We start from the raw sequence: 9,711 nt of genomic DNA on the forward strand, positions 1-9,711 counted from the left end.
CGGTCTGCATGTGGGATCCGAACCCTCGGCGGGAGCGCCGCCACACTCCCAAGCGGCGCACTGCAGCAGCGCGCCACTGGGCCGGCCCCATTTAGTGCCTACTTTGACTTATGAATTATTTTACTGTATATTGCTGGATACTAAGCCAGCTCATACTCGAAATGAGCCATTGTTTGGTCATCTTGGCAGTTTTATGGTACGGTTGGTTAAGTGTTGCCTTAAAGAGAATGCCAGATTTACTAGTTTGTTACTACTGTTGATCCTTCTGCATCGCGTCTCCTATGATGTATTGTTTCAATTGACTTCTTTTAGGGATTTTTGCAGAATAGGTGAATTATACTATGAGTGCACTCTTAAGTGTCCACTATTAATAGCAAAGACAGTCTAAGAGACATATTATAGGGCAGTTCATGAAGGGAAATGTTTTGTTAGATAGTTACACTAATTAATGGTAACAAGTAAGTGTGGCCATGTTAGTTGTATTTGGTGATGTTTTTTGTAAGTGGGTGTTAGGATTGGTGCTCGGGAATATATAAATTTTTTTTTTCTATTGAAATTTAAAGTAGTTATACGATACTTACCTGTGGGGAGGGTATTTTAGGAACAAATTTCACTTATAAAGCAAAAGATTGACACACTTTGGAAAAAGTTTACTTCGTATTATACTTTTAACTTTCATTAATTGAACATTTGAATTTAAGTTCTCATTTTTCTTGAAATCGAAATAAAATACCAATTAGGAATATATTATGTTATAAGATTGACATTTGTTTTTTCCCCCTAATACAGAAGCTCCACCATGAGACGAGGTGGATGGCGGAAACGAGCTGAAAATGATGGCTGGGAAGATTGGGTGTGTTTTTAAAGAATAAAACTAATTATATTGAACTGTCTAGGTATTTTTCATTCACGTTTTAGTTTGTAATGTGGTTTAAGGCATTTTATAAATTATAAATCACTGTAGACACCAGCTCTGAGTTTTCACAACGTATTGAAAATAATGTTATAAACTTAACCTCTAAACTTTCTTTACTCAGAAATTTTATCCTAAGGTAATAAGTATATGAGTACACAAAAAATTACTTATAATGATTTTATAGTAGCATTGTTAATAATACTGAAAAACAGGAAAACACATAAATATCCAACAGTAGGAGATTGGTCAAATAAATTATCTTTATATTGTGGAACACTGTGCAGTCATTATTTAGCTTTATATTTCTTAACCTAGAAAGACAACCTTGAATAAAATGGGGTATTATAAAGGAATATTTTATATGATCCTATTTTTATAAAACCTTTATGCTCCTGAGACATAGAAATAAGCTTTGAAAATAACACCCCAAAATGTTAATGAATGGGATCATGCCAATTTTATTTCTTTATACTTCCTATATTTTCTGGGGGGAGAAAACATTTTATAGTGGGTATGTCACATTTTAATAATCAACATAAACATGAAGTCATTTCTATTTTGCGAAAAAGTATGTACCACTTCTAGCTACTTACAGCTTTAATGTAAAGACCTAATCATTCAAGTCAGTCAAGTTTAATTACTTAAAGGTTCAGGAAAAGTAGAGCTGCATTCATAGATTTGTCAGAGTGTTTAACAATAAAAAATTTTTTTTATATTCTTTTGATGTTGGTGTTATCTAATAAAAGTTAGTACAGCTGTCAAATAGATTTATCAGATTCAGAATTTAGCCACTGAATCATTCAGTCTTTTCTTATCCGCATACGTGGAGGACTATACTGATTTGTTGAATTGCTTCATTTTACCTGAAAGTAATTCATTTTAAGCTCCCAGTGTCTAGGAGATAGAAGGAGTCAGTCTAAAATAGGATCTTAGGCCACTTGTCAAATTTCTGATTGTTTTAAACTTTAGTATAACTTGTTCAATTATGTACTAAAGAACAGTATTTTGTGTTATCAAAACTATTATTATTGACTTACCTTTTCCCTCTTTAAAAGTAACTTTTATCATTATAATAATGTAGTAAAATCACTAAAAATTGAGTTGACAAAGGGAAAAGTCTTCCTTGACCTACCTGTTTTATTGCCTTGCTTTGTGGTTAGGGAGGTCATCATTATACCTTGGTCACTAGCATAGAATAGGGTCCTTTAATTAATTTTAAAAAAAAATACAAATTTCTTTTTAAAAAGGGGGAGAGGAAGAAAATGTAACTTTTGTGATTGTTTATTTTTTCTTTAATTCTAGGGTGGGTATATGGCTGCCAAGGTCCAGAAATTGGAGGAACAGTTTCGATCAGATGCTGCTATGCAGAAGGATGGAACTTCATCTACAATTTTTAGTGGAGTTGCCATCTATGTTAATGGATATACAGGTTGAGTACTTTTTACTTTTTAGGTTCCTGATTTGGGCATGTATTTTTATTAGGACTGAAAATGATTTGTTTTAAAATTCTGTTTTTGATCATCATACATATTAAGATGATTTTTAAATGATAAAAATAAAATTCTCTGCTTACCCCTTCTTCACTTTTTTTTCTTCAGTAGAGTACTGCACTATGAGTGCCCTTCAAAGTGTTAATGGGAAGATTCGTATTTTTTTTTTTTTTTTTTTTTTTTTTTTAAAGATGACCGGTAAGGGGATCATGACCCTTGACTTGGTGTCATTGCACCACACTCAGCCAGTGAGCGAACCGGCCATCCCTATATGGAATCCGAACCCGTGGCCTTGGTATTATCAGCACCGCACTCTCCCGAGTGAGCCACGGGGCCAGCCCCCTGCCATTGTCTTTTTTATTTTAATTTTTATCAACATACATATTTTTAAAAGTCAAATTAGATTTAAAATGATTTACAGTGGTCATCTTGCTTAAACAGCTGATTGGGAGCTCATTCACTGTAGGGGAATCTGGTAGAGCCATTTCATTCGTAAGTCTTCAACTGTAAGTATGCATATGGGTGTGTGTGTGTGTGTGTGAAGCACAATTTTACTTGTATAGTACAGTGAGTACAGTATCTGTAAAGTATAGAGAAGTCTTTCTTTGTGAGAAGGGGAAGAAATCTGGGAATTCTAATTTGCTTCTTACGCAGTTTTAACCATGAACTTCCTAATTGTAAAACTTATCCACACATCCACTTTTGGAGGTAACCAGCACCTCTGTTTCATGAGTTTCCCTTGGTTTTATTGGCACCAGGCAGCCTCTTTCTAGGCTAGCTTAGATTTTATCTTTCTCTGATCTGCAAAGTCATCCAGCACTTGTTTTTTGGTTATCAGATTTTACTCCTATAAGTTTTCTCTTCATTCTCTTGGGGATTCTTTCCTTATTATCATTTTAGTGTATTTTTTGAAGTGAATTGGCTGTAAGTATTTGTGCCAATCTGTTCTATTTTCCCCTTTCCACTTCTCAACTGGTTGATGCCTGCTTATCCTTAAGATCTTTGTTTACACATCACTTCCCCTTGATTGTCTGATTGTCTTCATACTGGTTTAGGTGACTTCTCATGCTCCTGAAGCTATGACTCCTTATATATATCTGCATCTTAGCATCCTTAGACCTTACTGTAGTTGCCTGTTTACTAGACAAGAGCAGGAGCTGCATTTTCTCCACTGTTGTATCCTGGATACCTCTACAATGACTGGACATGACCATTCAGGAAATATCTGTTGTATTAAAGTTAAGTACTAATTAATTGATACATTTACCTGGTTTAGTGAGCGTAGAACATGTTGATTGTAATTCAAGAGTTTTATTAGGCATCATTGACAATGAATTTAATCTAAGAATATTATTTGAAAGTGAATTCTGGTGCAACTTTGGGAAGTTCACGTGCAGAAAGCTTGTAACTTCTTTACTTAGGTATTTAGGCAAATTCAAGCTCCTTGGACTTTCCTGAGATTAAAAATGTTAATAAAAACAAATAAGCATTGCTTGTTATATTAGCCAGTTATGGAAGTCCCCAATTCATGAAGGTACCCTTATTCTTTTGAATATTGCAGTAATCACTTTCTTGGTTGAGAATCTGGAATTCTAATTCTACTTTTATCACAAATGTTTGTGTGACTTTAAGATATTTTCTATTTGGACCCACTGTTAATCTCTATCCTTTCGATTAAGATAGGGATAATAATATTAATTTTTGCTCTTGTTAGGATTATAATTCTATAAATAAAGTTCTGTTTTGAATTTCATAGTGACATGCAAATTGTGGTGATATAAAATAACTAGTTTTAGAAAAGTTTTTAGTTTTAGTGACTACTTTGCAACTTCATAGATAAAATGGAATTAACAACATCTGTAGTGAATGAGCAAAGTACTGCTTCAGATGCAGTAAGACAAGTAGAGGATGCTGTTTTGTTGTTGATTCTTAACCATGCTCCCCACAGACTTTAACTAATATTCCAAGATTTTTATTCCTTTAAAGCTCCTGATTCTCCCATCTGAGCCTCTTTCATAGCTCCTATCTCTCCCAACCTAGTTAGCATTGAATGTGAGCTTAGAAGATCCTTCATCTCTTGGGTTCTTTGCCTTGGTCAGTCCATTCTTTTTCTTTTTCTTCCCCAAAAGTGTCTTTTCCTTGTTAAGGTTAACTTTTGCCTTTCATCCCTTTTTTTTTTTTGTCCTTTTTGAGACCGTCCGCACCGCCCAGTGAGCGCTGTGAGCACAACCGGTCATCCCTATATAGGATCCAAACCCACGGCGGGAGCGCTCTCCCAAGTGCGCCACGGGCTCGGCCCTCATCCCATTTTTTTAATAAAACTTTTTTTTTTTTTGAGATAACTGTAGATGCACATGGAGTTGTAAGAAATAAATACAGAGAGATACCATAAATCCTTTATGCAGTTTCTTCCAGTCGAACCTCTTATAGACTAGAACACAATATCATAACCAGGAAACTGACATTGATACAGTTAAGATATGTAACATTTCCATATCACGAGGATCCTTCATCTTGCCCTTTTGTAGCCACTGATCTCAGCCTCTCCTTAACCCTTTCTGATCTCAACCTCTCTTTAACCCCTGGCAACCACTAAACTGGTCTCCATTTCTATGATTTTGTCATTTCAAGAATGTTATATAAATAGCACATACAGTTTGTAACCTTTTGGGATTGACTTTTTTTACTCAGTGTAATTCTCTGAAGATTTATCAAAGTTGTTGTATGTATCAATAGTTTTTTCTTTTTATTGCTGAGTTGTATTCCTTAGGATGTGTGTACCACAGTCTGTTAACCATATACCCATTAATGTACATCTGGGTTGTTTCCTGCTTTTGGCTATGAACATTGCATATGAGTTTTTCTGTGAACATGAGAGTGCAATTGCTGGGTCATATGGTAGTTGCATCTTTAATATTTGAAAGAAACTGCCAAACTGCTTCTCAAAGTGACTATATTATTTTACATTCCCCCTAGCAATGTATGAATGATCTATCCGTTTTCGCTGCATCCTGGCCAGCATTCAGTGTTTTTTATTTTATCCATTTTGGTAGGTGTGTAGTGATATCTCATTGTAGTTTTGTGTTTCAGTTGCTCCACATCCTCACCAGCATTTGGTAAGGCCAGGTTTTTTTGGCTTTTTTTGGTTTTGTTTTTTAATTTAGAAGTTCTCGTAGATGTGTTATGGTATCTAATTGTGGTTTTAGTTTGCATTTGCCTGTTGGCTAATAATGTTGAATATCCTTTTATGTATTTATCTGCTGTCTCTGTATCATCTTTGGTGAAATGTCTGTTCGTGTTTTTTTTTTCCATTTTCTAATAGGATTGTTTGGCTTTTTTTTTAATTGTTTAGTTTTGAGAGAATTCTGTATATTCTGGATACCACTCCTTTTTCATGTATGTGGTTTGTAAATATTTTCTTCTAGTCTGTAGCTTGTCTCTCATCCTCTTAACATGGTCATTTGCAGAGCAAAATTTTTAATTGTGCTGAGAAGTAGTTTTTCAATCTTTCTTCTTATAAATTGTGCTTTCAAGTCTAAAATCTCGTTGCTTAGTGCTAGATCCCAAAGATTTTGTCCTATATTTTTTCTAAAAATTTTATACTTTCATGTTTTGCATTAAAGTTCATGGCCCATTTTGAGGGTTTTTTGTTTGCTTGTTTTTTTTATTTTTTATTTTTTTGCCTATGGATCTCTCATTGCTCTAGCACTATTTGTTATCCTTTCTCCATTGAATTACTTTTGCACTCTTGCTAAAAAGCAGTTAAGCATATTTGGGTGGGTCTATTTTCTGTGTTCTGTGTTATGCTGCATTGATGTTTGTGTCTGTCTCTTCACCATTACCACACTATCACAATTATTGTACCATGTAGCAAGCCTTATATCTGGTAGAGTGATTCCTCTCACTTTATTTTTGTCAACATCGTTATAGCTATTGTAGGGCCTGTGCCTTTCCATATAAATTTTAGAATAAACTGTTTTTAATCTACAAAATATCTTGCCAGGATTTTGGTAGAAATTACATTTTTTCTTTTTGGAATGATTTTTTTTTTTTCAGTCATTACACAATGTAAACATTTTTCTGTGGCCCTTTACCACTTTCTCCCTGAACCCCCCCTCCCACTCCCCCTTTCTCAGCTCTTGTGGTCTCAGTTTTGTTCTCTCCTTTTGAAAGTTTAATGGAATTATTGTGATTGTTGTATTTTTTTTCTTGTTTCGCTTATTTACTTTTTCAGCTCCCAATTATTAGTGAAGACATGCTGTATTTCTCTTTCCATATTATTTCACTTAACATAATTTTCTCTGAGTTCATCCATGTTGCTGTGAGTGGCAGAATTTCATTCCTTTTTATTGCAGAGTAGTATTCCATTGCGTATACATACCACATTTTCCTTATTCAGTTATCTGTTGATGGACATTTAGGTTGGTTCCAACTCTTAACTGTTGTAAATGGAGCTATGGTAAACATGGGAGTGCAGGTATCCCTTTGACATGATGATTTCCATTCCTTTGGGTATACATCCAGTAGTGGGATTGCTGGATTTTATGGCAGTTCTATCTGTAGTTGTTTGAGGAACTTCCATACTGTTTTCTATAATGGCTGCACTAATATACAAGGAGCCCGCACCACGCTCAACCAGTGAGCAGACCGGTCTCTATATGGGATCCGAACCCTCGGCAAGAGCGCCGCTGCGCTCCCAAGCGCCGCACTCTACCGAGTGCACCACCAGGCCAGCCCTTCTCTGTCTTTTTGATAATGGCCAGTCTAACTGGGGTGAGATGATATCTCAGTGTGGTTTTGATTTGCATTTCCCTGATGCTTAATGATGTTGAGCATTTTTTTGTGTGTCTATTGGCCATTTGTATATTTTCCTTTGTGAAGTGCCTGTTCAGTTCCTTTGCCCAGTTTTTAAATGAGTTATTTTTTTTACTGTTGTTTGAGTTCCTTGTGTATTCTGGGTATTAATCCTTTGTCAGATGCATAGTTTTCAAATATTTTCTCCCATTCTGTAGGTTGTCTTTTCACTCTGTTAAGTATTTCTTTTGCTGCGCAAAAGCTTTTTAGTTTGATATAGTCGCATTTGTTTATTTTTCATTTTGTTGCCTGTGCTTTGGGGGTCTTATTCAAAAAGAATAAGGCAGTCCTACTGTATTATTGCACAGTCCTGAAGTATTTCTCCTATGTTTTCTTTTAGTAGTTTTATAGTTTGGGGTCTTATATATAAATCTTTAATCCATTTTGAGTTGATTTTGTTATATGGAGAGAGGTACAGTTCTAATTTCATTCTGCATATGGATGTCCAATTTTCCCAGCACCATTTATTGAAGAGACAGTCCTCTCTGCAACGTGTGCTCTGTTGCCCTTGTCAAATATCAGTTGGCTGTAAGTATGTGGGTTCATTTCTGGTTCATCTCTGTTCTGTTCCATTGGTTCAAGTGTCTGTTTTTATGCCAGTACCATGCTGTTTTGGTTCCTTTAGTTTTGTAATATAATTTGAAGTCAGGTAGTATAATGCCTGTGTTGTTAGTTTTTTTGCTCAGGATTGCTTTGGCTATTCAGGATCTTTTGTTGTTCCATATGAATGTTAGGATTGTTTTTTCTGTTTCTGTGAAGAATGTCATTGGTGTTTTGATGGGGGTTGACTTGAATCTGTAGATTGCTTTGGGTAGTATGGACATTTTCACAATGTTAATTCTTCCAATCCAAGAGCATGGCATATCTTTCCATCATTTTTGCCCCTTTAATTTCTTTCAGCAGTGATTTGTAGTTCTTATTGTAGAGATCTTTCACATCCTTGGTTAAATTGATTCCTAGATATTTTATTTTTTTGGTGATTATCGTAAATGGGCTTGCTTTCTTGACTTATTTTTCTACTAATTCATTATTGGAGTGCAAAACTGCTGCTGATTTTTGCATGTTGATTTTGTATCCTGCAACATTACTGAAATTGTTTATCAGTTGTAAGAGGTTTTTTGGTAGAGTTTTTCTATATATAAGATCATGTTATCTGCAAACAGGGACAGTTTGACTTCGTATTTTCCAATCTGGATGTCCATTATTTCTTTCTCTTGCCTGATTGCTCTGGCCAGTACTTCCAGTCCTATGTTAAATAGGAGTGGTGAGAGTGGACGTACTTGTCTTGTTCCTGTTCTTACCGTACATTCAGGAAGATATTGATGGTGGGTTTGTCACATATGGCTTTTATTATGTTGAGATACTTTCCTTCTATACCTAATTTGCTGAGAGTCTTTATCATGAAGGGACGTTAAATTTTGTCAAATACTTTTTCCACATCTATTGAGATAATCACATGGTTTTTGTCCTTGATTTTGCTGATGTGCTGTATCACATTTATTGACTTGCTTTTGTTGAACCATCCTTGCAATCCTGGGATGAATCCCACTTGATCATGGTGTATAATTTTTCTAATGTGTTGCTGTATTCTGATTGCTAATATTTTGTTGAGGATTTTTGCATCTATGTTCATCAGAGATATCAGCTTGTAGTTTTCTTTTTTTGTTGTATCTCTGTCCGGTTTTGGTATCAGGGTGATGCTGGCGTCATAGAAAGTGTTTGGGAGAATGGCCTGTTTCAATTTTTTGGAATAGTATAGAGAATTGGTATTTATCCCTACTTAGAAGTTTGGTCAAATTCAGCAGTAAAGCCATCTGGTTCTGGGCTTTTCTTTGTTGGGAGACTGCTGATTACTGCTTCACTCTCTTTGCTTGTTATTGGTCTGTTCAGATTTTCAATATCTTCTTGATTCAGTCTTGGTGGTTTTTAATGTGTCCAAAAATTTATCCACTTTTTCCAAATTCGTTGGCATGTAGTTTATAATAGTCTGTAATGATTCTTTGTATTTCTGTGGTATTGGTTATAATGTCTCCTTTTTCATTTCTAATTTTTGTTATTTGGGTCTTCTTTTTTTTAGTTAGCCTAGCTAATAATGGCTTGTCTATTTTGTGTATCTTCTCAAAAAACCAACTTTTTCTTTCATCAATCTTTTGTCTCATTTTTTGGGTCTCTATTTCATTTAGCTCCACTCTGATCTTAATTATTTCTATTTACTAATTTTCGGATTGAATTGTTCTTGTTTTTCTAGTTCTTTAAGGTGTGGCATTAGGTTGTTTATTTGAAATCTTCATATTGTTTTGATGTGAGCATTTACTGCAATAAACTTCTCTCTTAGTACTGCTTTTGCAATATCCTACAGGTTTTGATGTGATGTCTTTGTTTTCATTAGTTTCAAGAAATTTTTTTTTTTTAATTTTTATTTTGTCAATATACAATGTAGTTGATTATTAT

The 9,711-nt window shown here is 34.8% G+C and overlaps 1 protein-coding gene across 1 annotated transcript in view; it reads left to right on the forward strand.

The window, feature by feature from the left end:
* REV1 (REV1, polymerase (DNA directed)) overlaps window positions 1-9,711 on the forward strand; it is a 78,886-nt gene that overhangs the window by 12,455 nt on the left and 56,720 nt on the right. Inside the window, exons 2-3 of the mRNA XM_008576824.1 lie at window positions 790-853; window positions 2,219-2,345. Coding sequence (XP_008575046.1) covers window positions 790-853; window positions 2,219-2,345 — 191 coding nt within the window. The remainder of the gene's footprint in view (window positions 1-789; window positions 854-2,218; window positions 2,346-9,711) is intronic.

The sequence above is a fragment of the Galeopterus variegatus genome, unplaced genomic scaffold (assembly GCF_000696425.1).
Source record: "Galeopterus variegatus unplaced genomic scaffold, G_variegatus-3.0.2 Scaffold1410, whole genome shotgun sequence".
NCBI classification, from domain to species: Eukaryota; Metazoa; Chordata; class Mammalia; order Dermoptera; family Cynocephalidae; genus Galeopterus; species Galeopterus variegatus.